The sequence below is a fragment of the Micropterus salmoides genome, unplaced genomic scaffold (assembly GCF_014851395.1).
Source record: "Micropterus salmoides isolate LMB-PRFRI ecotype aquatic unplaced genomic scaffold, ASM1485139v1 Ms_hic_scaffold_10, whole genome shotgun sequence".
NCBI lineage: Eukaryota > Metazoa > Chordata > Actinopteri > Centrarchiformes > Centrarchidae > Micropterus > Micropterus salmoides.
In genome coordinates this window covers 22,777,170-22,804,949 of record NW_024040041.1, presented here as the reverse complement: position 1 = coordinate 22,804,949, position 27,780 = coordinate 22,777,170, and the positions used below count along the sequence as shown (strand labels likewise).

At 41.3% G+C, this 27,780-nt stretch overlaps 2 protein-coding genes across 7 annotated transcripts; one reads left to right on the top strand and one right to left on the bottom strand.

The window, feature by feature from the left end:
- LOC119891392 (dedicator of cytokinesis protein 7-like) lies at positions 1-27,780 on the bottom strand. 6 transcript variants are annotated; one of them, XM_038703012.1, is made up of 50 exons: positions 27,587-27,776; positions 25,461-25,548; positions 23,292-23,470; positions 23,028-23,096; positions 22,188-22,314; positions 21,530-21,742; positions 20,262-20,347; positions 20,082-20,148; positions 19,669-19,818; positions 19,357-19,437; positions 18,961-19,117; positions 18,685-18,815; positions 18,292-18,385; positions 18,002-18,164; positions 15,126-15,243; positions 13,910-13,980; positions 13,659-13,797; positions 13,436-13,537; positions 13,221-13,307; positions 12,562-12,793; positions 11,774-11,938; positions 11,464-11,636; positions 10,668-10,769; positions 10,224-10,310; positions 9,631-9,726; positions 9,334-9,474; positions 8,928-9,041; positions 8,637-8,807; positions 8,412-8,551; positions 8,082-8,251; positions 7,809-7,960; positions 7,322-7,504; positions 6,821-6,947; positions 6,602-6,686; positions 6,300-6,396; positions 6,058-6,192; positions 5,692-5,844; positions 5,356-5,514; positions 5,163-5,263; positions 4,881-5,073; positions 4,550-4,693; positions 4,273-4,404; positions 4,132-4,146; positions 3,411-3,536; positions 3,233-3,322; positions 2,897-3,133; positions 2,659-2,802; positions 2,472-2,578; positions 2,220-2,393; positions 1-1,398 (listed from the first exon to the last, which is right to left on the bottom strand). In XM_038703012.1, exons 1-50 carry the CDS (start codon positions 27,634-27,636, stop codon positions 1,356-1,358), a joined length of 6,360 nt encoding a protein of 2,119 aa, XP_038558940.1. In that variant the 5' UTR covers positions 27,637-27,776; the 3' UTR covers positions 1-1,355. The 6 variants fall into 6 exon arrangements, 5 of the variants coding, with proteins under 5 accessions (XP_038558940.1, XP_038558948.1, XP_038558958.1 ...); XM_038703020.1 differs by lacking the exon at positions 27,587-27,776 and adding an exon at positions 27,468-27,499; XM_038703030.1 differs by lacking the exon at positions 10,224-10,310.
- Positions 15,881-17,741, top strand: angptl8 (angiopoietin like 8). Its single transcript, XM_038703060.1, has 4 exons — positions 15,881-16,402; positions 16,940-17,089; positions 17,296-17,406; positions 17,496-17,741. The coding sequence occupies exons 1-4, from the start codon at positions 16,094-16,096 to the stop codon at positions 17,511-17,513; spliced, it is 588 nt and encodes a 195-aa protein (XP_038558988.1). The 5' UTR covers positions 15,881-16,093; the 3' UTR covers positions 17,514-17,741.

Here is a 27,780-nt window from a genome sequence, read left to right as displayed (position 1 = left end):
TGTAAGGAGAGAAATTTAATAGAAGGCAGTAAAAAAATGTAAATAAATAAAAAAATGTTTATCTAATTGGTAAAAAACAGTTTCCAGCCTTGTAAAATAACAAAAGCTCAGACATTTTAGTAGTTACAGTGTTAATGCTGCAGTTTGTTTACAATAGTGCAATATAATAGATACAGTAGATGGAAATAGCTACAATGAATATATAAACAGGGTGTTGGACACATATAAGACATTGACATTCTTTTTGACAGCAATTGAATTACAGTCAAAAGAGGACTTGTCTTACACCACACAGGGAAAATGTATTCAGTTACCAGACTGTACTGCAGGGTGAGTAAATGTCACAGTTTGAACATATTTGTGTGGGTGAGATGGCCTGGCCGACGGCAGTGCTTCTGTGATAAACATCTGATGTGCATTGCAGTGCATTACAAGAGAATTTCACAGTTTAAAAAATACATTTAAACATCCCATCCTGCCCTTTTCTGCTTCAATAATCCATTTCCTTTGAAAGCTGCAACCACAGTTCATTCTTGCTGGACTAGGACTGAGACCTGAGCTTGGACATAATGATCCCACCTACGCTCTATAATGAATTTATATAACGAGAGATAGGCAGATAAATGTGACAACTTTAGGAAGAAGGAATGTCAGTTATTTGGTCTGTCGATAACAAAGAAAACTCCCTGGGACTATTTAATAACCAAGTCTGGCAGTGACTACTACCAGGCATAGTTTAGAATATATCTCAAATTAAATAAGGCCACAACATAAAGCAGACAAACTACAAAAGCAAACACTCGAAGTAAAAGGAAAACAGAAACACTCATGCTCCCCCCCCCCAACCCCTAACCCGTTTGGATGCAGAATGTGTTTGGCAGCTCTAGTCCTGTAAAGCCAGATCAAGCTCAGAGAGATTACTGTGAGGAGACTACTTTTGAAAGCTTGGTTTAAAACATTGCCATGTCAGAGCCTCGTTCCAAATAATGATGTTTAGAGTGCAGATAACTTTCCAGTATAAACAGCTGAGGTTTTCTCCTACAGAGGTGTGAGAGCGATGGTGAGGGGGAAGATGGTTCAGCAGGGAAAGAGGTGAGAAGTGTGAGTGTGTGTGTGTGTGTGTGTGTGTGTGTGTGTGTGTGTGTTTGCGATGGCAGTGGTGGTGGGATTAAGGCATGACTGGGTGGCCGGGGGGGTAGGTGGGTAAAATAACGAGCCAGACGAGGAAGAGGACGGTGCGCATGTGCTTGTGACAGTTGGTGTGCAATTCATTTGGGGGATGGGGAACAGACGGGATGAGATGTGGCTAATTTCTAAAGCTTGTTTTTCTGTGCTGTTATCCAGTTCGCTTCGCCTCAACAGTCGACTCTGCGGAGACTGGACCTACTGTAGGAGTTCCTGCGAGAGAAAAGCAAGATGATAAAGAATGTTAAACTTCAAGTATTTTGGTTTTATTTTGCTGAAAAGTGTATCCACAAAACCAAATCAATGAGTGTGATATTGAAACATTTATTTATTTATTTTAAATTGATTATCGATTAAAAGAAATCTGACAAAGGGAGTGAAAGAGTTACCATTAAAGCTAATAATTATGTGGTGTTCCACTACAAGCCGGCATGACTTTGAATGCGTATCTGCTTTCAAAGAGTAAGAATGAGGAAAACTGCATCATTTTATTCAGTGTTGGTTATGTGCTCGCAGTTCCCAAGCAAGTGAGGTTTTGTCTCAGTATAATGTTTTAACATCTATTTACATTTACTTTCATAAGTCTGGAAGAAACAAGTACTTCTAAAATATACATTTGTCCTCAGTATTAAAGCATTGCTCTGACAGGTGTCGTTGACTGTAGATCTGTTTTTAATTATGAACCAGCAGTCCTCAGACCCTCACATGCAAACACAGAGCTGATGCCAAGAGCAGATGAAAACAAAAAACATATGCTGATAGTTTCCATAGTCAAACAGGCCACAATACTTCAAGAACTGCACCAACTTTTTTTTGTAAATGAATGTAAAATCTTTTAAAGTCACTGAATCTTGTGCACTCCCATTCACTGGTGACAACCACAGAATGTATGAGTCTATGTCCTGGGGTATGATAAAGGTTTTATGTTGCTCTTGTGTTGGATAGATGGGGTGTGAGTAGCAGCATGAGCTCATTGAGTGCGTTTCTGTGTGTAGGCGTGTGTGTTTGTGTGTGTGTTTAATGTCTCAAGTTACCGTTGTGTTTGCGTAGTCTGAGCTGGAAGGGTCCTGTATAGCTGGGGGATTTTGCGGTTGATAAGAGGACCCAGGGCTTCTTTGAGTTTATTGTAGTTCCTCTCCAGCTCTCGGTGGTACTCCTTCTGATCTGGTCCAATCAGAGCTTTATTCTTCCTTAGGGCGTCCTCACACCTGCACGAAAAAAGAGTTGGGATTTGTTTTTATTAGTTGCACAGCGGTCTGCGTCTGGGCCGTGGAGTGTGTCATCACCTCTTAGTGAAGTCTTTAAAGCAGAGGCGCAGTTTGTTGTGATGGCGAAACAGCTTTGGGTCATCAGGAATGTCGGAGAGAAAGACCTGCGCCACCTCCAGGGGGCCCTGTGAGGGGGAGAAACTGTTACATAACTGCTGAGGAATGTCTGTCACTAACCCAGACTTATCTGTATCTAAACAGGCACCTGGTTGACAGTAGTGCCCACACTGCCCTGCAGCACCATCTGCAGCATCTTGGAGTCTGCAGGGTCTTGGTTTGTAGCAAAGGCAAGCTCCTGAGTCTTCTTCTGCATGTCCTCAATAGCCACCTCCATGGGGACAAGAATGATCTGGAGAACCAAAGACAACAGAAATAACTTACTTGTCCCACCCCACTCACTTCATTCATAGCTGACCAAAGATCAATCCACAACAGACACCCACCTCCTCCTTGTGTATGACATTGATGCGTGTCTTGATGTAAGGGAAGGCATGAGACGTTGTTAGGATGGTTTTGCGTTTGTACTGCTCGTTCAAGTCGCCGTGGGCTCGGCCGTCCAGAGTGAAGGGAGTACAATACATGAAGGTACGCAGGTTGTAGTTCTTGTCAAAGTAAGTGATTCTTTCCTTCAGCTCGTATGTGTCGAAGAATGGTTCAACATAGGTGATCTGGAGGTAGGCCTGACATAAGCACAAATAGTACATAAGTACAATTACAACTTTTGCAAAAGCTGTGCTGATATATCATTCGTCACACACTGTATACACATGCCATGTTACCTTGTTGGGATCCAGTTTGTTTTTGTCCACTGGGTTTGAGTCCTTGATAATTTCAACCACATCATCCCCAAACCTCTCTGAGTAGAACTCCTGTGCACCAAAGAGATTCATCTTTAGAAATACCTTTCTCATAAATCACCAACGACACTTTTATTAGTATCATGACTGATTAACATGCCTCAAGTCTGTGGGAGATCTCAGCTAATTTGGTGATTGATGGCTCCTTGTAGACGAACTCCTGTTCATCCAGGTCTCCAAACTGGCAGCCATAGAAACCCACCCGAAAGTATGTCCCAAACATTCTCTAAACACTAAAGACGGGATAAAACAAGAGTGCAGTGAATTAAAATCAGCTGACTTGGAGGTTCTGTGACCTAAATATAACATAATACATATTGGCTTTTCTAGCAGCCTAGAATAGTTTAAAAAGGTAAAAACAGCTGAAATTAGAGAAATAAGTCATGTTTAATGTAGTGACGCTGCAAGTCTATCAATTTCCTCTGTTTAAAATTATATTTGTGCAGTATGTAGTCTCATTACATGATGTTTTTGTTTAGATTCGGCACCTTGTGGTTTGTTTTTCCAATCTTTTATTCTTAAAAGAGGTGCTCATCAAGGCTAAACAGATGAAAAGGCTAAAATTACTTGACTGATAATAAGTAAGAAGAGCAGTTGAAGGACAAAGGGAAAATATATATTTAGGCTGGAATGGAAACTGTTTTGTAACAGTGATTCAACTCAACTATGTCAAAGTTTAATATCACTCACCAGTAACATGTCATTCACACAGGAGGGGAAACAGGGAAGAAAGAAAACATTGTCAATACAAAATAAAAGGAACTGTTGAATTAGTTTTACCTTAAATGTAATATACTTGATATGACAAATGATCTTGTTACCTCCCATCCTGAACTCTGGAAAATTTGGGGAGAAAAAGGAAAGACACAGATAAGGAGGAATCCAGAATAAAGCCAGTTTTCTCACCAACACAAACAGCCCAGTTAATATCTGGTGAGTTCAGGATCAAACTGTCAACTCACTTGGTTGTAAACTTTGTTGAAGGCATCCTGCAGCTTCCCGTGGACAGTAGCGAGCTTTTTGAAGTCTCTGTTGGCTTCATGAATCGGCAGCAGAATCTTGTACACTTCATTTATGGCTTCGTACATGGCAGCCTGGAGTTACAGCACAATGGAAAGCCAGTTTTACACATATACCACCCGATCACGTCACACTCCCTCAGCCATGTTAATGCTGTAACCTTGTGTGCGTTGTTGACATGCAGTCTGTCACCATGTGGTTAGAGAATATGAGTCGTACCATGTTAAATGAGGCAGCTGCTTGCTCCAGGAGGCCCACTAGGCCAGACTCGCTGAAGTACTTCCCAGCACAAATCCCTTCCTCCTCTGGAGACAGGACGTCATCGGATACAGCTGACTCCTCCAACACGTTGGATGAAATATTCTGTGAAAAAAAAAAAAAAGAGAAGTCAGAACAAACTAAATCTTTGTTTGCTTGTTTCAACAATCGCAAGCTTGAGTCTTGGTGCTCCAATTTTGGGACAAACCTCCTATCTCATGCTGCCATACTGCTTCCCACATGTATTGTTTGTGAGTAGAATGAGGCGCCAAATTAAACAGCATGCACCTACCTGAAATGTGACACAACCAATTGGCAGGTAGCGGCAATCCTCCAGCATGTTCAGGTATTCTGCCACCAATGCTGCGCTGTGGACCAGACAGTGGGCAGCTTCAGCATGGTTCCCTCTCTCGCAGTGTTTTCCTGCCATGTTCTGGAGCCACGTCAGACGCAGGTCAGGGGAGTTCTGGTAGCCCTTTGCAATCCTGAATAGAAAAGGAAAAGAGAATATTAGTGATTTAAGCTGTGACACTTCATTAGTGTATGCGGGCCTTATCAATGTGCATGACTGTACCTGTACATTAGGTCAATGAGCATCTCTGGATCCTGCTGATGCTCTTTCATCTTAACAGTGTCAGTAAGAATCATGTGCAGGTTGAACACAAGATCCTGGACCTGCAGTTTAAAACGTGCAGCACAGCACATTAGATACGGCTTATCCATTCAAGCAGCTCCAGATGGGACTTTGTACAGAGGCTGTTACATACCTGCTCTGGGAAGGGCGTGTCGCGCAGCTCCAGGTCCTCTTCGGCGTATGTCAGGATGGTCTTGAGTGAGTGACGAAGATGCTCCTCATTGAAGTTTTGTGACGTTCCCACCAATGATGACAGCGACATGGTGACCTGCATCTTTACTCGAGCAAAGTTCTGGTGCAAGGGCAAAATTAGGACAGATTATGCCAATGTGTCACAATATTAATATTGCATCTATTCCTCACCATCCTGCATGTTACTTGTAGATCAATTTTGTTTTACTGGCCCTGGTTCTTACCAGAACATCAAATTACAAATGACGTGCAATGCAAAAACAGTGTTCAGACTTACATTTCCAATCTCAAAGTTCTGCCTCATGAGCAGGTACAGAGAGGCGGAGGCGTGACTTCTAACAGAGCCGACACTACTGCTGCAGTGACGCAGGAGACGCAGGCACAGGTCTGCACAAAGCTCTGTGTCCTCTTCAAACAGCATTTCTGGAAACTACACACACAAACACGCTCTCCACTTTGTATACTTCATTCATAGAACATATTTGATGTTTTTTTCCCCTAAAAAGTGTTAAAATAAGTCACTAGGTTAATGTGTGAGACAGTGATTACAAGTAAGGAGAAAAATATACATGTGTGGAGTTACTGTGACAATATTTCAAGCTACATTAATATTAGTTGTATTAGAGACATTTCACTTAGGTACCTTGAAGACCAGAGCCCTTTGTGTAGTGAAGCAGTGCTGCAAGAAGAGGGCGCTCTGGTTTCCTGCCATGCTGTGGAGGAGCACTCTCAGAACTCCACCCAGAACACTTTCTTTTAGCTCTGATGCCACCACAGTCTGACAGAGGACAGACAGAAAACCACAACAAATTACAGCAAGCTACATAAAATCAACGGCAATGTGTGTGAACAACTGGCAAAAAGGTTTGTTTTCCATTGCTTTACCTTGACAATAATTTCCAGCGTGTCCAGTACTATCAGAGAGGCCTCAGTTGCTAAGTTTCCATCTACCACGGACTCCTGCTCTACCTCAGCTTTAGTCCTGTAAGAGGTGTTATTTCACAATCATCAGTATCACATTTAAGCATTATTTAGATGAAGAGACAGCATATTATATGTTCATGATATAAATTCTAATCTACAAATACATTTATCAGCATTTTTCTGTTTAAGTTGCTCACATCAGGCAACTTTTGGCAACAGACTGTTTTTAGCTGGCATTGATGTAATTACTGTAAAGAACGTACTTGTCGACTCTGTCTGTATTTTGCCTCCAGTGAGTGACATTCTTCCTCCACCTAACATTCTCCTGGCTTCCATAGGGACTCCTTTCTGGAAGAGTAAACAAATAACAATTTCTATGAACATGAACTTATAAACACCTCAAACAAAACAGCAACTCTCTCACACTCACACACTCAACACACACACACACACACACACTACTGTGCCTTCATGCAACTTACCTCTGCAGCGGCGGACCATCTCCTGACGAGCCCCAATGGTGCCCAGTATGGCCTCCTCCAGTCGGGCTTTCATGTCCTGTGACTTTTTAAACGTCAGGCTGTTGATCCTCTCCAGTGTCTTCTTCCCCTACAACAGCCATCAACATTGACAGGCCACAAACAAACAACAACAAAAGAGTGTAGGGGAAAAACAAGATTATCAAGAAACCAAAACATATTTGGGCATGTTACAAACCTCCAAAAAAAATACGGATTTAACAGCGTAAAAAGAACTAAAAAAGTTAACTGGTCAGTTACATCCCACTTTGGATAAACTACAGCATGCTACACTACTGATAATCAAGAGAGGTAACTTTCTTGAAACAACTACTGACACATCTGTAATGATGTACTGTCACTCTGACATTTCCAAATTAAGCATCCATAAATTGGTTTTGACTCCTATCGGGTGTATGTGTGATGAAGGACTCTTAAAGCAGTGACAATGTCTGGATATTGTACCTTGTATTCAAAGCAGGAGACACAGAGATGCAGCAGATCCAGCAGGCGGTTGATTTGCAGTACAGACAAATCAGACACCCATCGCTCCAGGAGAGCTGCATCTGCATTCTTCAGCACCCACAGGAAACACACCAGCAGAGTCCTGCTGCACTCAGCAGACAGAGAGCTGGACTGGCGCCCAGTCTGGTGAAGGCAAACACACAAAATCAGTGCCAGTCTTTTAATGTGCTTCAGTACAAAATGGCTGTATACAGGGAGCTATACAGAGAGCCACCTACAGGCTAAGAGGAGCAGCTGTACTTCAGAAATGAAGAACAACATGAGAAGAATGCAAATGCTTTTTGAATGTGTTTTTGTGGGGTTACAGAAAGGGCAGAGTGATCGTCTGTCAAACTGAGGCAGCAGCCTCCCACACAGAGGCAGATCTGTGACCTGTCAGTCTGCAGGGCCCCGGGGGAACAGCCTGACCCTTGCCGTTATCACTCACCACTGTGGGCAATGCGAACGGGTTGGCTTTGACATGTGGCAAAGGGGAGCCGGCAATCGCCATAGCAACAGACTGACTGATAGTGTTGCCGCTGTCTGAGTCAGCATCGTCGGCGTGGGCTGAGGCATGGCGGACCCAAGCAGGCGAGGAGTCTACAAAGAAAAAAGAAAAGCACTCTCAGGTACAATAATACAGGAAAGAAAACCATTTTGCAAATAAAATAAATGTGCGGAGGATAACAATATTATTGGGTTACAAATATGTTCTGCTGACCAGAGAAGTCATGGAGCTGATGCAATGACTCCATGACGATGGGAATGAGGGGCAGGTAGAGCTGAGCGATGTGGGCTCTGACCTGTGGGTCAGTGTAGCGAGGGTCTGCATCATGGCTGCACAGCAGGGAGTGAACAGCACTAATGGCCTTTTTATGAAGGAAGAAAACCCTGTGAGTAAAAAAAAATATATCAGTATTATTCTTGTGTTTAGCACTGCAAACATGTACTTTATGTTATTCGGTATTTCATTTTAAAGTTCAAACTCTTATGATACCTATAGGGAATATGAATGACAATTGTGATTCTTGTATAACTATTAAGAGCCTACCCTTCTCCTTCAGGATCAAGGATGAGAGAGAGCTCAGTTAGCAGCAGGCCAGACAGGAAGTGCTGCTGGCGAAAAGGGACGGAGAGTTCAAACATGGTGGCCACACCCTGGTCTTGCACCATACTGGAAAACGCTGAACTCTGTGGATACAACAAAAGACGAGAGTACGAAGATGAGATAAAAGGACAGAAGAATAAGAAAATATTTTGCCACCTGCTCCAGTACCTGTGAAGTGGTGGAGGAGGTGGAGGGGGAGGGGGAGGCTGGAGGGCTGAGAGTGGAGCACGGCAGGTTGAGGATGACGTAGTGCTCATGGCTGCTGACAATACGAATAAAGTCCATCCTCAGGGCATTCAGAGAGCTGGGGTTCTGCGCTGTGTGAAGCTTGTTGGCAATCTGTTTAACACACAAGTTTGTTTGAAAGAGTAAAAGCTGTTATTTGTTAAAGATACATGGGAGCATTGGGATTTAAGGTGTTTGATCTTAAAGAAAAACGGGGAGGGGAGCAAAAGGCACCTGTTTGTAGTAGGAGCGGATGAGGTTGAACACAAATCCCCGGTCCATCAGAGACAGAAGGTCATTCAGGAAGAAGGCCAGACTGCTATTCAACCTCTCCACAAGCTCCACATCCTGAGAGAGAAAAGAGAAAGATATTCATAAGGAGAGAGAGGGGGGAAAGGAATGGGCAAGAAAGGGAGTAAATATGATTAGATAAAAGGGAAGATATGATATCAAAAGAAAAAATATATATTATGACTTTCTTTGGTCACTGTACATTGGATTATTAAATCTATGATACAGATTATGAGCAAGAATTTGATACCAGATAGGCAAATTTCTATTTGACAAAAACTGACAAAAACCACCACTGGCTCATTATTCAATACTTTTGTGATATCAAATAGCTTTGTGAGCTGTGCACCTTGTGGTAGCGACTGGCAATGTCTGCACTGATGGCACACACAAGTGCAGCGATGTCATCCACAAAGCGGTCTGGGAACCGCTGACGCCTGGGAATGTCTAATTTTGAGGTTAGGAATAAGTGATGGGCCATGCTCTTTGTCTGGAGGAGAGGAAAAATCAGAAAAAATAGTCACTTAATCAAAATGTTGCCTTTTCTGCTATAATAATGTTTCCTACAATATGTGTTTGGAGGCTTGTGTTCATAGTATTCTCATTAGAAAGTGGTGTCAAAGTATATACACAAAGGCATACTCACCATAAGCTGGAAGAAGAACCAGGCCTGCTGCAGTGCTGCTTCCCTCACTGCGCTGGTGCTGACCACCCACTGCAATGCCAGCTCCTCATGAAGCAGCTACATACGAACCAACACAAACTCATTTCACCTTACACGAGGAAACCATTTTAGAAACTAGATGAGCTATTGAGATTAAAGTGGTGTGTGTTTGTTGTCACAAGATTCAAGATATGAGCTGTACCTGTGGTTTGTAAAGATAATACTGCAATATTCTGATAGTTATTCAGTCCCTAATTCAGCATAAAAGACCTCAAAATAAGCTTTATTAAAATTATTTTATATTATTTTATTTATTTAAGTTAGCACAAATAAACACATGAATCAGTACTTCTGCCACAGATTTAGTCCTGAAATCTTCAGACAAACCTAGACAGTAGAATGAATGTCAATGTATCAACAAACACATTTTCACACCAACTTACAGAAGAACACAACTTTTAAAATGATGAATGTTAATGACACTGAAAGTTGATGAATATTAGGACATCAAAATTTGTTAGTTTGTTATGAAGAATGCCATTTTTACAGTGTATTAAAGTAGATGTCAGTTTTACCTTCTTGGTAATCTGCCTTGTGGGAACTGAAAACAAGGCCACGCTGTCCAGGAAGGCAGACATGCGATTGCTGCTGAGGTCGTTTGCCTGACATGGAGTGACGGTGAGGTGAACAAAGAGATGAGGACAAAGTGATGTGAAAATGGATGAATGGAAATAGATGGGTGGCCTGACAACTCTCTCTCTCTCTCTATGAACTCTGATGAGATTGTGTCTCTTAAACACAACAAATAGCGTCTGTTACGTGGCGGTGAGAGGATGAATTGTGAAAGATGGACAAGGTGTAGTCATGAATAAAAAGGTGTGACAGGTACGACATGGCTAGCCGGGTGACAAGCAGACAGAAGCAGATACAGATCCCAAAAGAGTTAATCAGAGATGGTTCAGGATGGGGTGGTAAGGAGGTGAAGGTGAGGAGGAGGAGGAGGAAGAGGGATATGGCACCTGCTTGAGCTCACAGCTGGAGTTGGGATTCCGGCGTAGCACAGATCTGGAGCCCCCAGGAGCATAAGCAGAGTTTACCCAGGAGTGGGAGCGGTCAATGCCCTACCATAAGCCACCAGACACACACAGACACACACACAAAACACATACAAAGACACACATAGTGTGGCAAAAGGCAAGGGCACAGTGAGTAAAGGGAATGTAATTACCATACAGGATTATTTCAAGGATAAAACTCGGTAGAAACAAAAGTAAGGGGTGTGGAGAAAAGTGAAGCTGAAGGGGAGAAAAAAGGAAGGGCTGGGGGTACTGTATGAAACACAAGGGACAGAGGCACAAAGCATTATTGCACTGTTGAGATAAGCAACATCATTAACTGTTGGCACAGAGTTTTCAGTCAACCTGAGCTTCAAGTCAAGAGTCGAGACAAAATAAATGACTGATAGTGGATAAACAAAAAGTGGGATTAGGGCACAAGGGGATAAATGGGGTATAACAAGATGGGTATTCATTATTAACCAATAAGACCTTTAATGCTAGACAGATAACATATGAGTCAATTTGCAAATTCAATAAATGTGCAAATTAAACAACAAATGCAAACGAGAACACACACATTAGAGCCAATACATTGGTGCATCATTTTAAGTTCTAAAACTGAATATAAAGTATTTAGCTACTTTCATGACTTTCAAAATTACAAAGGCTTTTCCTGAACATCCAAATACACTAACAAAAGCAATAGTCTCATAGCTCTAATAAAAATGACTCATTTCAAAAGATAGACGCAACTCACCTTGCTCCCCATGATCCTCTGCACCTCTTCGTCAGGAGAAACTGGTGTGCTCGCCAAGTCTGGGTTGGAGTTGCTGATACTCTTGGAGCGGGACAGGTGCAGGCTGCTCGGGCGGGCTGTTGCTCTCGATAAGGTGGCGTACTGCATAGGCATCTCGTAGCCGTGCGTGCCAGCTACTCATTGAGATGGATGAATAGAGGTGTCACATGGGGGATATTAGCAAGTCAGCAGCAATGTGCCCAATAAAATGACTGCAGGCAGTTTTTCTGCTTCTCAGATACAGACGGTAAAGTTCAGACTAGCGACTCACCTGTAGGTGGTGGAGCGGGTTCAGCGGTTGGCAGGCGGAAGCAGTACTGGATGTAGGATGCCAGCAGGTTGTTGCGGCCGTGCTGGTCCTGATTTCCCTCCAAATTCTTGTGGATCTGGTTGACCAATAAAGCTATAGTTTCGAAGGCAGTCCGGCCGAGGTTCACTGTAAATAAATTAAGTGTGAGAGCAGCAAGAAGCAAAGCTTAAAGTGGTTTTCAAACCTGTGTTTTTTAGTCCGGTTAAATCTGACTGAATTTGTTTTCCGCCTTGGAGCAGATCCGTTTGGGCAGGTGTGAACACAGTAATTGCACTAAAAAGAAACCGAACCAAGGGAAAAATAGGTTTTGGCACTGAACATTTACTAAATTTACTTGTAAAATTACTCATCAAGTGATTCAGACCAGACAATACAAACTATAGGTGTGAAAACGTCCTAACACTATGGTCGGGCAAAAAAAGCATAATCGTAGAGTGTAATTTTAAATTGGCATAATTTATGCTTCACACATTAAACATAAGCCATAAACATTAACACAAATGTATGCATTTATAAATAGGTATATTGGCACCTATCATATCTGCTGTCCTGTCTTGTGTGTCACTGAAGTTGGAAATTAGAAAGATTGAAATGTACAGTGTGATAATAAAGTACATTTCTATAGCCCAAATAATAAAGAACAGTAATTATTAATCATCATCACATTATATACTCAAATTATCAATTTTAGCCTTAATTTCAAAAAGTGCACTTGAAATCTCAAGTAGTATACTTGTCCAATAGCTTACCAATTTGGCCCGCAATGACCGGTGGGTAGACGATCAGCTGAATAAGCTTGTTCAGCAGCTGGTGCAGAAACCTGACACAGGTATCCAGCAGAGCCCCTTTCAGAGCAGCCATGCTGGCCTTCAGCTCCCCCTCCATGTTTGCCTCTGTAATGATGACGTCCTTCAGGCGGAAGGGGAAGGAGTACTCCTCCAGAACATACACAAGAGTGAAGAACTTATCCAAGTGGGGGTCCTAGAATGAATATTAAGTATCACTTGAGCTGGGTAATCTTAAACTAGCAGCAATTTTGCAATAAAATTGAGTTAATACGGTTGAAAAGCCAATAGACAACATTGAGGGTCTCATTGATTTAGTGAATGTAAAGTGTTCCGACATTTAATGCGTACACCGCTGATAGTATATGCAGGCCTACGGACCAGTAATAAAGTAGTACACTGTAAAAACAACTTCTGGGTTGTTGGTATCTTAATTTTCGTAATATTAGTAATGTTAGTTTTATTTTCTTTCCAGAAAAAGAAGGCCACTGACATTCACGATAGATGAAAACAATGGATGCTATTAGTAATAATGAATTACAATTTCAGAGCCAAAAGAGTTTTTAATGTTGGGAGGGAAAAGGAAAGGCAGAAGCTACAATAAATAAAGCATATTTGTGTACCTGTGTGTGAACCGACGAGGCCGCTGTCACCTCAACATTGAACACTCCTTTGTGATTATCCACCCACTTCATGCCCGGGAGCTGAACCTGCAACATAGTGACATCCAACTCTTTTTACACACAGTCATATCACAAAGGAGCGGGTAATGACAGGCAAACTGATATTTCATACAATCTCAGTGAAGGGTTTCAATACAATGTTTAAACACACTCACGTCAGGGGTGAGTACAGAGTAGCTAGGCGGAGGCTTTTCCACTGAGACAGGCAAACTGAAAGAGCCGGTGCGTAGTCTGCCATGCTGCATCAGAGGTATCCACTACAGGCAGAAAACAAGAGACACACGATCTTTCACCGATGGCAAGACAAAAGACGGAGCTATCAAACAAGCAAGTGTGTGGGTGTAAGTATTAAATGTGGGTCAGCAGGAGTGTACTCACAGTGTAGCCCACAGGGGTCTCCAGAGGAGTGTTCTGTTTGTGCTGGCAGCTGATGTGGTAGAAGGTGAACAGCAGATGGTGGTTGTCTGTCAGATTGGCGGGAATCTTCATCTTTATCTCCTCATAGAACTCAGGACACCTTTCAAGCAAGAGTTACACACAATGTTTAAGGAAGACACTGTGAAATAAGAGAAGTTGGACAGACTCCAGTGGAAGGTCAATAGCGAGGGGGTACAACAGGTGAGCCTTACTTGTTATGATAGATGATAGGAGTGTACGCCTCTTTCATGAACTCGGAACAACTTGACTTCCCAAAGATGACCTGGTCAAACGGCAAAGAATAAATATGATTGTTCCTTAACCAATAGGGGGAACCTTTTTGACATAACTATCATGAATGCAGTCAACAATTTAAAGAATGTCACCGTCAATATATTTTCATTTCTATCTACAACCCTGGTTCTTTGAAAATTAATAGCACTTTTGCAGCGTTTATATCTGATTTGAGTTTAAAAGTCATGAAAGCCAAAAAAACTAAACCTTGAAGATACCCTCCAGACATGCGTTAAAAGATATAATACTTGGAATAATGATTAGCGCGTGATCATTTTTTTCCACACACAAAAAACACTTGATTCCTTCATTTTATGAATCCATGAATGTATGAAATATTGTTCACTTAAAATGTTAAACTACTACAGACACCCTCCTAGTGATAAACTCAATGACATTGTTTTTACAGTGGAGAGGAAAGAAAAGTTCATTGCAATCATTTATGTACTTCTTACCTAATCAAAACTGTCCAAAAAGCTAATAGGCATACTAATAATATTTTTTTACTTCTGTTATCTGCATTGATAAAATGAAGACATATTTACACAGGGCAATAACTTTAACATTCTGAGTATCGAACAACTGTTGACTTGAAAGGTGGCTGTAAAGACTGCAACCCCCCAAAAATATATTTAACAATGTTTTGGCAAAATTGAGTCTTTTGAATGTACTAAGCATGTGGACAACAGAGGAAGTGGATTGTGTTGGAGACATAACAGCTTTCAGAAGTTTATATGGATGTTTTTGATACCATTTCTGCTTTGACTTGCCACCCCAAAAATATGCAAACTACAAGTTTTAGCCTTTCAAGTTTACTGGGGTAGAGTGTTTGATACTCAAATGTTAGATTTTGGGTGTATCACTTTAGGGAAGCATGCCATACTGTCTTTTCAGCCATTTGATATTCAGTAAACAAAATTAAATCAGAGTTATAACACGAAAGATTTAACCCACTAAATGTAACTAGACTTTCCTTTCCTCAGGGCAAAAAACCCTGCCCCTTTGAATAAGTTCACTCTTAGAAGAATACAGCATATCGTATTTCACTGCCTCAAGAAGTTCTTTGTTACAGGAATTTCATATTCTTTAGAACATCGCAGTCATGTCACTTGTTTATCCTTGACTGTGACTCACCGGCAAAGCTGGACTGGGGTCCTCTGCTGCCATGAACTGAACCTTCACAGCAATGTTCCTCACTGAGCCCTGACGACTGTTGAAGTTCAAACTTTGTGGATAAACATAAAGCAAGTTCCTGAAAGGCAAAATAACACAAAGCAGAGAATGAGAACGAGGAAAGATGACAAGGACCGAAAAAAAAGCCAAAGCCTTTATTGAAAATTGTTTGTTTGTTAATTGTACTAATACTATATATACTTCATAACAACCACAATCATAACATGGTAGTCGTGGGGAGGTGGTTTTACACCACGGTTTCAGCTTGATATCACACATCGCTTTGCATCAGAGTTTCAGAGAGCACATGGGAAGAGTGTGATCCAGTACTGTATTTGCAAGGTGTAGGTCACCTTTCTCCTATCCAACTCAAACATTAGAGGCAACTGTTGTTCATATTTTGAAACAGCTGATTTTATCCACTTGTCTAAAGGCAATGACGTGCCACAAAATCCCATATCTTTAAAATTAAATAAAATAAAACTTACTGAGCAGATTGAGATACTGCTCATACATTTCTTGTGACAAACGCAAGAGTGCTACATACATTGTTATGCATGTCTAAATGAGAAAATGAGTTTAGGGGTTAAACTTCAAGGCAAGGTCACTGAGACTAAGGCCACGGAGAAGACCTGTCATTGAACCACAGTTTAGCTAATGTTTTACCATGGTATTGCATGTACATATCCAATATAAGGCACTCTGACCACTCTCAAAACTCATCATCCACTGGATTCGGTCTGATGATGCTAACTTCTGCACAGCTGTAACAGACAAATACATATTTTATCTTCCTTCCCATTTGCGATATTTTACATCAATCAAACTGTCTCATTAACTTGCTGAATTGTTGAAAAAGAAACAAAAATCTTTGAACAACTGAGTGAAACAGACACTAGACTACAGCGAGTTTGCAAGCGACTGGTATCATGAAGGTAATCTGGGGCCTCTGCCTGCTTTGTTTGGCCGGTGGTTTAAGAGCAGTCCATGCAGGTCCGGTCAGGACTGGCAAGATGGAAGACAAAGCTGCACCACAGGAAGAAGTCAACGTGCTCATGTTTGGTGTGATACAGTTCAGCGAATCCCTCAACTATGTTTATGAAACCACTGAGGCAAAGATAGCGAGAATCAGCCGGGCTTTGAAGATCCATGAGGGGACTCTTCAAACGCTGGGGAGGCAGACTGAGCAGGCGGCAGAGGTGGAGAAACACATGAAAGAAGTTATACAGTTGCTACAGGTAAGAGAACACACAAATATGTAAACAACGAATTCCCTGCATGCTGTTGAATAGTTGTGTTGTTACAAGAGAGATAACCACTGAGAATTATAATCAAACTGCAGATCTTAAAGGCAACACATGCAGGAGCAGAGGAAGATAGAGGTAGTAGTCTAGTATCCAATGTCCCCATCACATTACACTACTGTGATTCTCAGCTCTCAGGAGAAACAACTGCTGAAGAGACATAAAGCAGATCTTTGCTGATTTGCAACAAATGTTAAACAACACAACAATGTCTACGCTATGTCTACATTAAACCCTATGTAACTATTCATGCTTGGGAAGCTCACTCTTACGTTTCTATAGGACCCATGATCAGCATATGATCCCTCAATTTTTTGCTGATGTTTATGGATGAATCCAACTCTTATCTGAGATAAGAGAGTGAGAGTGTCATTAGAAAGCTGCATGCCACGGTGGGGCATGCGGCTGCCAGCTGCACTGGGATCAATGTTGAGGGAAGAGGATAATATGGGCAGATGCTCTTTTTGACAGGCCCAGATGGCCAAGCAACAGACTCAGACCAAGATGACTAAAGACTGGCTGGCCAGGATGGAGCAGGAAGAGGTGGAGCTAAAAACAAAAGTGAAGAGGTTGGAGGTGTATCTCAACAACTTCGTACCCACCAACATGAAAGAGCTGCAGGTAACCAGAAGCCGAAAACCTCTCTCTAGTTACAATTTATAGATAGAAGAAACAACCCTACTTCAAGGTTTGGTCTGTCAACACTAGCCTGCCAACAGTGACTTTTGATTAAAAGGCACTAGGCAACTTTCCATTTTTGAACGCCAGTTGCTGATTTATTGACATATTAAGTAAATACGTTACTTAAACTATATTCCTGTTTTTAGGAGAGAGCAGAGGAGCACTCTAATATCTTAAAAGGGCTACAGCATTTGACTCAATTCCAAAAAGAGAATATTGAGACCCAGAATGAGCAGCTCTCCAAGCTGCTGAGGATGGTAAGTCACTTGTTTAAAATGTTAGATCAACATTTGAACTTTGGATGTCTTCATTTAGATAAATGTACTGTTTTATTTCCTTCTTCCAGAGTGAAGCTATGACATAGCTGTTTAAAGATTCATCTCTGAGTTCTCTCACTTCATCCAGATCTAAACTCTCTAACATCACTGCACTCCCTTCCAACCCTGCTATGTATGCTATGGATGTACCGTATATCCAGAAAATATTTTTTGTTAGTACTCTTGTGATTATGTCCTTGGTGTTGCAACTCGTGTTATTAAAAAGAGCCATTCAAATTAATTTGTTAACTTATTAAAGATTTTATGTCACCAAACAGTATCTTGAGTTATTTATACACACACATACAGGAAAACTCAAAGATAAGTGCTTGTTTTTGTATTTATATTTTACAAAATAATGACATCAATATTTATGCGTTTCAATTTGACATTCAGAACCTGTTGTCCTATTTACTTCAGCAGAAAAACTGAATATCTAAACAAACACAGTAAGCCATGCATGCAGCAAAGGGTGAATGTTTATTTGTTCTAAAGGTCAACTTGCAGTGTGTGTTTGTGACAGGTGAACTCTCACCTGTACGTGGTGTGCGGTGTGTATACGTAGCGAGCAGGGAATTCCAGCACCTCTTTGGTTGGGCGAACACGCAGGTCCGGGTAAGGCTTCACATGAAGCAGCTCTGGTGACAGACAGTAATGAGGCGAGTCCGGAGCTGGAGAGATGTCAATCTTCAACTGGGCTGAGGGACAAAATAAGTCATGGATACACAACAAGACAGAAAAACTCTTAATCCCCCATAAACCTTTTTATATGAATTCAGACAATTTCAAATAAATATCTTGACTATGTGGGCATTTCACGTTTACCTGTGACAGGCCTCAGTCGTCGCAGAACAGAAGACGGTCTGCGCATGTCAGCCAGAAACTTGTAGAGGTCCTCATCACTCAGTCTGTCCCCCTCCTTCATGTACACATGAACAGAAAAGCTAAACGTTTCATTTTGTTCCCAGGTTAATGGCCAAGTATTATTAATGCAGCTTAACTTGTGTCGTATTATCTTGTCTCAAAACTCAAATCACTAATGAACTAATTCTGTTATTTAATTATTAGAACTAGTTCTGTCACTACATTGACAATACCCTGCTTTATCATTATCATATCAATCATTGGTAAATGGCAACATTACATCACACGTCAGAGTCAGGATAACTGTAACAACGTCAACTACTAAATGAGCATTACCACTAGACAGACTCTGACCTGTTTGAAGAAGTTGGTGACAGTCAGTGTTGCTGGACGGAAAGTGGCAAAGTTACACATGTCATCCCCAACACTCATCCGCTCAAACCCCTTTTTCTTTCTCTCATTCCATGTACCATGACCTTTTCGCTCTGGCAGGAAGAAAAACCACATAATATTAGGGAGGCACGTGCATGACTGTTTCTTATGCAATACTTCTGTCCCTAGTTGAATGTTCTGTCTACGTAGATGTGTGACCCTGTATCAAATTGCGGACGTGTTTGAAGACAGCAGTACCAGAGTCAGAGTCCGGGTCCGACCGATCCAGACCTCCAACACTACTGACGATGTTGAGAAGGTGAATGGCCGTCCAGGCGAAAGGCATGCGAAAACGGCCAAGACGACAACATGACTGCTCTGCCTGCAGACGAAGCTTCTCCAGCTTCTCCTTGTGCTGAAAGTGGGACAAAGGGTAGAAATGACAGGATAAAAAAAAACATTAAAAGATAAAGAACGGTTAAAATATCTGCAGGGGCCAACAGAGCTGACCTGCTAAAGAGCATGGTAAATATTGCAGCTACACAGACAGAATTGAGTAATGCTTGTGACTAGACAGTAAAAGGGTGCCACACGCATGCTGGCTGTCGTCCCTGAGCATTGCAACAGTTTAAAATACATTTTTGGCTCCATTACCTTGGAGGAATCTGATTCTTTCATGACCATGTAGGGTTCACAGCATTCTCCAATGTCTCCTTGTTGAAGGACTTTCTCAAGCTGAAATACATGCACACTGTTGTTAACACATTAAAGCACTTGTTTTTTCTCACATACTAAAATGTGAACTTGACTTGCATGTTGTATTCAAATCAAAAGTATGTTTAAGTATGCTTCAAAAGCCAAATCAAAAGGGAAAGAGAACTTCTGTATCAGCCAATAAGAAATAATTATTTTATACTATTAAAATTAAGTCAGATTATTCTGTGTAAAAGTGGGTTTTCTCAGTACCTTAATGACCAAGAAAATATCGGCGGAAGGGTACGTGATGGAGAAAATGGCAGAACGGGCCAGTGTGGAAATGGCTATGTGAGGTGTGTGGGATTTTAGTAGCCCTTTCATCTGATCCGAGTTCAGGTCAAAGTAGAAATTCTCCGAGATCTGTTGGAGGGAAGATTGAGATAAGCGGGAAGCAGCAGAGGGAGGGGAAGTAAAGACGATAATGGAAAAGCACGTCAAAGGATTTTAATTCAGTTTGGACTCTGTGATCTAAACCGCAAGACCACTTAGACCTTTTTGAGACAAGGGAAATTCAATTAGCTAAGCGTGAGCTCAGCATTACGTAAGTGGTTTTACAGAGAGAAAGTCATTGGAAGAATACTCATTGTACCAAAAACAGAGATCTACTGGAACAAGAAGAATACCTTTTTCTTTTCCTTGACGTCATATAGGGCAAGTGTTCCAAATATTGGCTCAATTTCTATTTCAAACCTGAAAGACATACAAAGTAACGCTGTTAAATATGGAGAGCATCGCAGGAATTTCCAATAATGAATTAAAGCGTGAAGACATTAAATGTCAGTTATATACCAAATGTTACCCACTTCAGAGACAGACACTTGACCATGATCCTCTGGCCACAGTGTTCCTTGGGCACCTCAATGACGGAGCATCTCTCTACCGCTTCATCCTGCCACACAGACAACAAAGCCATGTACAACACACACACACACACACCCCAGCATAACATTTACATAGATGTCATGGCAACGTAGCAGCAGAGAAAGTCACAGTGTGTACACAGATATAAAGAAAGAAGGATAGAGCGAGAAAATGAGAACACAGAGAAAAGAAAGCAAAATATTCTCTAGAAGTGGGTTTGGTATTCACCTTATCGAAACATTTAATAAGGTTATTCTGAACAAATGGTAACTACATTGACCAACATTTCCAACTGAGTGTTCTGCTGGTTGCAGTTTTAAGTAGTGGTAAGGCTGCAATCAATCTGTGTGGCCGGTGCTGTAAACTCTGTAAACTTATTTTGTTCAGCTTAGAGCTGGAAATCACAAATCAATTAGTTCAGTTGTGTTCTAGGATTTGTAGTCACTATGCAGTCTGTTCACTTTATTTCCTAGCTAAGAGGTTGCATTACCATTCAAATGCACTTATGTATGTGTGTCAGTAGCATCATTGTTCAAAGGCACGTCAGTTTGTACAACACTAAGTGCAAGCATCACTGTTCATATGGCTGCAATGTTCTGTGCTGTTGCTACTCAAGCTGTCACATTCACTTCAGTACAAAACCATACAAGCGCTCTACATAAGGATAATAACTCAGCCTATTATTTACGACGAAGTTATCACATTACGATTGTTTCTCTCGCTGTCTTTTAATAAACGAGGAAGTAATGTACTGTGTATCACAACTGAGCTGATAAGAGCGCTCTCAGTCATCAGTGTGGCGAGCTCCACTGCTACATGCTACTGTTTGTTCAGTGACAATTGCTGTAAACGCAAAAGTTGGTCTTTAATTGGTATCAAACAAACCATTGTTGTTTCTAAATACAATGAGAAGAGCATCTCATCTCATCTAATGCCACAAATTATTTCCTGTTTGAATGAAGTGTGTTTTACAGTGATCTCCTAGGTAAAATTACTGTTTTTCGCAATGTAGCCTGGTGGGCTGTAGTGCACACTTGTTCTGGTCTGAGATGCTGGTGCTCTAGTGAGACATTTATTGGCAGTGAATGTTGCTCACTTTAAGACACTGTATAATTTAATTTAAACCAATGATCAATAGCATGAAGAATACTTATTTATATGATAAACCTGTTCCACAACAGAGGCAGATACAGGGTGGTTTAATATGAACCTCATCAGGGGGAGGGTACAGGCCCAGGAGGTCACTATGGCGCCCCTGCAGGCGTGCTTCAGTGTTGTGGTGATCCATGTCCTCTGCTGCTGTACGTTCCAGCACAGACGGCAGGAGAGCGTCTGGGGAGGAGTTCTTTAGGTCAAAAATACTGGAGGCCCAACTGCCCCGAGGAGTCTCATCAAGGCTGACTGAACGCCGCTTTGCGTCATCCTGAAGCACAGAAGAGTGAGACAGAGAGGTGAGATCATACGTGGTTTTTTCATTCCAGGCAAAGAGTTCACTGCAGATGTTTCAGTAAGAAAAGGAGATTCCATTTCCCATTTAATATGACTCATATGGAGACTGTTGGAGACTAATGGATAGTAGACATGGTATATCCATTTATCCATTACTCTTTCTACATATGATCAACTCGCTGAGCAGATTACAACTCCTACTGTCTTCTCCATCATAATGACACACATGCTTCATTGGGTGGCTATTCTCTCCATCTCTTTATCCAGGTATTACACGAAAGGAGTGTGATAAAACTTCTATGTTTTTACTCCTGGCGACACTTTATGTACACTAGGTCAATAAAATGTGTTTAATGAACCTAAAATAACTGAACCGAGATAACAAGATAACAAGTCCTTTGAACATCACCATCAGCTACCTGGTCGTCCTGGCGCTCAGAAGCTGCAGCCTCGTCCAGTTCAAAGGTCTGTTTGACCAGCCCTCGCTGCCTCTCCCTCTGGCGCTCAGAGTTGTGAGGGGTATATATGGTGCTGTAGCGCTGATATCTATGAGAAGAAAAAAGAATAAAAAACACATTGTGTCAGTAATAATGTAACTGTCAATCACATGAACAGTGAAAAGGGAAAGTGGCGCACATTATTAAACAGTAGATGAAACCAACACATTTCCTCTCCCAACTCATCACATACGGACACCTCGGGCAAGAACTCTTGTCGCTGCTTTTTAATGCCCTGGGTCTTTAGCATTGTTTTTGGACGTGTAGGACTCGTTCAAACAATAAATACACAACATCCGGTAAGACTTTCAAAATAAAATCAGTAGTTAACAAGAAACGTCACATTTCGTTAGGTTTAAGTATAAATCACAATTTGGCTTACAACATTACTTATGTCACTTAAGTCACATAAGTTAAGTAAGTTAAATTGCGTAACTTAAATTAAAACATTAATTGTTGACTTTTTGTTTCACACAGGACATGATCTCCTGATCTCCTGTGTGAAAGTCCAGTTTCTGGCCCACCGGTGCACCCCAACCTCCTCCTTCTTCAGACTTTTCTGTTAAATATCACACACCTACCTGTGGCGTTGAAATACAATGCCCAGTGCGTTGAACTACGACACCAAGGGGCTCCCTAGTGCATTACAAACTGATGCCAAGGGGCCTTGACTTTGCATCTATATGTGGCAATTTGGGAGTGGGAACAGGTTAATGAAACACGTAGGTTAATTCAACTGGTACCACAACTAACACCACTTACTTTCTTTGAATGATGAGCCAATCATCTGTGTAGACTGCCAAGGCATCTCTCACTCTGGGATCCAGTGAGCTACATTGAAAAACACATTATCAATTGAGCAAAACATGCTTTTAATAAGTACGTTCATTCAGGAATAGTGCTGTTTGTCCTACATTAAAGTAATATCAATCCCTGTGTGTGCATGTGTCCTGTAATGTAAAGACCACAGAGGGTTGTGTGTGTTACAGAATGAGGGCTGTGTTAGCTTTTCGCAGTTAGACTCACTCCTCCTCCTCGGGCAGTGGGGGTTCCAGTGTAATGCACTCTTTGTCCAGGTGGAGGAGCTCTAGGTCATCCTCGGGGAACTCAAAAAGCTGTCTGAGGGGACCGGACTCCACCCCAGGTGCGTGGCTGCTCACATACTCCTCATAGTCCACCGGCTCCACCACCTCCGTCAGGGGCAACTGTCAATCAACATTTGACTATTAAGTACAAAAAATGATGACATGGCCAAAATGATCAGAAGGACTTCTGACAGCAGAATAAGACATACTGATACAGTAATTTTGACATTTTAATATGATACAAAACACAGGAAATGAATGATAAATTGTAATCAAAAACGTTTATGGGCACTTCTCACTAAACAGTGTCATAAATTGCACATTATACATGAACATGTTCCCAAGATACTAAAGGATAAGATTAATGTTGTATTTGTTAGTCGTTAGTTGATAACATTTCAGTTTTGGTTCTCAATTTTTCTTGAAGCACTTACCTTCCTTTGTCCACTACTGATAGAAGCCACTTACTGTATGTAAAACCACTAAGAGTTATAGATTATAGTTTAATACATTGTCTCAGCAATATTAACCTTAAACCCATTTTCGTTGGGTTCTTTTGCTTTAGCACCTGTAGACTGAGTGAAAGGTATTTCACAACCTACAGTTGAAGTCGGAAGTTTACTGTACTTAGACTGAAGTCAAAAATAAACTTTTTAACCTCTCCACAGATTTCATGTGAACAAATCAGCCATGGCCTCAGCAAAAACAAAAACAAAAAACTGTGAAACTAAACAAGTCTGGTTCATCCTGAAGGTACAACGCAATGCGAACACACAGCGGTCATACCGCTCAGGAAAGAGACAGGTTTTGACTCCTAGAGATGAACGTACTTTGGTGCAAAAAGTGCAAATCAATCCCAGAACAACAGCAAAGAACCTTTTAAAGCTGCTGGAGGAAACAGGTACAAAATGATCAATATCCACAATAAAATGAGTCATCTCGAAATAACCAGAAATGCTGCTCAACAAGGAAAAAGCCACTGCTCCAAAACTGCCATTAAAAAAAGCCAAACTAAGGTTTTCAACTGCACATGGGGACAAATATCTTGCTTTTTGGACAATTGTCCTCTGGAGTGATAAAACATAAATTTAACTGTTTGGCCGTAATGACCATTGTTATTTTTGGAGGTGAAGGTGATGCTTGCAAGACAAATCCCGACCGTGATGCAAGGCCGTGGCAGCATCATGTCATGGGGTGCTTTGCTGCATGTGCATATATTGAAGCAACACATATAGACATCAGTCAGGAAGTTAAAGCTTAGTCGCAAATGAGTCTTCCAAATGGACAATGATCCAAAGCATACTTCCAAAGTTGTGGCAAAATGGCATAAGGGCTGCAAAATCAAGTTATTGGAGTGTCCTTCGCAACGCCCAGAACTTAATCCATATGAAAATATGTGGGCAGAACTGAAAAAGCATGTGCGAGCGAGGATGATTACAAACCTGACTCACCGGTTCCGTCAGGACAAATTGGCCAAAATTACAGCAACTTATTGTAAGAATCTTGTGGAAGGCTACCCAAAATGTCTGACCCAAGTTAAACTATTTAAAGGCTATGTTACCAAATACTAACTCAGTGTATGTAAACGTCTGACCCCATGAAAGAAATAAAAGATGAAATAAATCATTCTCACTATTATTCTGACATTTCACATTCTTAAAATATTGTAGGTAACATAGGTGACCTAAGACATGTCAAGAAATATGAAAAACTGAGTTTAAGTGTATTTGTAAACATCCAACTTCGACTGTATGTCTGCTTTCTCAGTGGTTTCTGGTTCACAGCGATATCCATACATCCTTGTAACATGACAACAGACATTTTCCAAAACACAGCATCTTATATAACTACCTATTATTCTATTTTTGGGTGAGCATCTGTGAAGAAACCTTGCATCGCTCAAACAACACAGGCGAGCAAGAGCAGGTATATTATGTTTCCAAACCATCTCCCTTTACGCCTGCTGTCAACACTAATTAAAACTACACCCACCTGTGTTCTTTGCATCTAATTCACAGAGTCACACCCATCAACTTACGGCCTAATCGCTAATTGGAGCTTTAAACCTGCTGGCTTGAAACTCTAGCAGGTTAAACACAGGGTGACTCACAGGGTGGTGTGCGCCTCCTCGTTTCTTGGGCAGCTGAGGAGAGCCATAGTCTCTGGATACCTGTTTTCTGACCTCTGCAGCTACCGTCCTGAGCAAGAGAAGGATATAAAAGATCTGTCAGCAAGTCAAGCAAAACATCCTGTTAATGGTCAAGATGTGTGCTGTTGAAGTTAAATAAAATATACAATAATTAATTTGGGTGCATGCATAAATCTCATTATCATGCCAATGTTTGCATACTCCACTTAGTAAGAAACTGATGTAAGGTCCTAGAACTAAAACCACTGTCAAAGAAACTAGGCACAGTTGAATGATCTTATAATACTAAAGGAATCTGCATTAACAAACAAAACAGAGTGATCTTTATTTATATTTTCCAGATTGTGTTAAAACTCTGTTAGAGAAGTTCCAGGTCTATTTGCACTTGATTGGCTCAACCTCTAAGTTTCAGAGATGTCCAATACAATCTGCAAAGCCCTCTTCCTATCACAGAGTTTTCAGCTTCTGGTATTAGTAACGATGCTGAAGGCCAGCAGCTGTTCTGAGCAGAGACTCTAGCGGATCTCACACGGAGGTGGCAATCTGGCTCCAGGGAGCAGGCACAGAGCCAGAGCTCTGTCCCTGGCCTTTATGGACTAACGGCAAATGGGAGGCTTAAAAAGAGACAAAGCAGGAAAAAAAACAATCCTCTCACAGAGACAGCAAGCAGCTGCTCCTCTAGAACCACAAAATGTCTGTTTCTCTCATATACACAGCTGCAAAGGCTTCAACATTCCCCAAGCCATGGTCCTCATGATTACATAGCTACGGTTCATGCTTAATTCCATCAATACACACGGACTGTAAGGCAGAGTAGAAGACCTATGACCTCTACTCCCATCTCCAAGGTGTAGCTAGAAGTTTTAACTTCCTGCTGATGACTTAGCCTTCTTGGAAACCAGCCAATTTGCATTTTTACACTTTATGAGCACTATATCTTCAAAAGATGTGGAAACCATTGCTGCAGCACTGTACACCTCAATATAAAACAGGAAAAAGGAAAGCTATCGACTGCAAAGGCAATAGCCAGAACACCCTTCCCACCCTTCCTGCATCCGGCACTAAACAATAGTCTAGGTCCCACTTAGGAGGACATACAGCACTTGGGGAATGCAGTGGTAGACGGTTCATGAAGCCAGTATCTCTACAGGATATGTTATTGATGATCAACAGACATATAAACAAAAGTGACAGGCTAGTAGTAGTGCAATACACGAATCAAAATAAGTCCACCTTGGTCCAAAGTTTATAATGACCACTGTACAGACATGACTTCAGCAAGGTTTTAACTGCGGTGAGAAAATATTCTCTTGCAAGTCAGTTGGTATTATTCTGGTTAAGAATCAGCAGGTTTGTTTTTTCTGGTATTGGTAGGCTAAGCTGTTTGTTGAAGAAGTACACAACGAAATTAACTCTGAAAACAGGATGATTTGGCATTAAAAAAGCACAGCCCCGGACAAAATCAAGGTGTGTATTATGTTAAAATATCTATTGTAGCAAACACGGAGGGGCAATTTGTATTTAATATAATAAGACTTACTAAATTTCAAGTCAATGCAGTACTCTACGTCTCTAAGAAGAGAAAACCTGTTCACAACATGTGGAAACAGGTTGCTACAGTAATGCTGCGAGGCGTTCACACGACACAAGAACAAAACATACTGATGATTAATTACTTGGTACCATTTTTGATATATGTAAAACACGTGCATCGCTGTTACTACGTTTTAATACTCCCAAATGGCATATCTCAGTCATTAGATTAGCTCTCGGCTTGACAACGTTATCCCTAAGTAGCTCAATCATTGTTGATGACGAAGCTAAGATAGCATATATAAAAACAAGATTTAAAACTCTTCAAAGTGTCATAGATCATTCATGGATGCTCAGACTGATTCAATAAACATATATTAAATACCAGGGAGCTTCCAGTTGTGTTAGTACTGAGCGATTTATGGTCAGTGGTACCTTACAAATCCTAGCATACTGGCTATCTGTGCCGTCTGTCCAGCAGGTCACTCTCGAGCACTGCCAGCGGCACAACTGTAACGTTGGCTGTTAAACAATAACTTCTGTTACTGTCTCACCGGTTGATTTTATGAGCAAATGCTCTCCTGTCGCTCGCTGTAGATGTCATTTCTTATCCCCATGTAAAGAAGCTCTTCGAAGTCAAACTACTCTCCTCCTCCTCAGACTGAGCTTTCGCTATATGTCCCGTCTTGTGCGGGGATGCGGACTCCCAGACCGCTTCCTTCTCCACGCTGGGACTGGGCATGGGTCC

Bases quoted from the DNA above. Each gene is read 5' to 3' on its own strand.
- angptl8 (XM_038703060.1), top strand. From the start codon at position 16,094: ATGAAGGTAATCTGGGGCCTCTGCCTGCTTTGTTTGGCCGGTGGTTTA. The intron at 16,403-16,939 runs GTAAGAGAACAC...TCTTTTTGACAG, and splicing joins AAGTTATACAGTTGCTACAG to GCCCAGATGGCCAAGCAACA. The intron at 17,090-17,295 runs GTAACCAGAAGC...TCCTGTTTTTAG, and splicing joins CCAACATGAAAGAGCTGCAG to GAGAGAGCAGAGGAGCACTC.
- LOC119891392 (XM_038703012.1), bottom strand. From the start codon at position 27,636: ATGACATCTACAGCGAGCGACAGGAGAGCATTTGCTCATAAAATCAAC. The intron at 9,042-9,333 runs GTGCACAGCTCA...TTTCTCTCTCAG, and splicing joins TTGCCAGTCGCTACCACAAG to GATGTGGAGCTTGTGGAGAG. The intron at 8,552-8,636 runs GTACTGGAGCAG...TTGTATCCACAG, and splicing joins CCTCCTCCACCACTTCACAG to AGTTCAGCGTTTTCCAGTAT.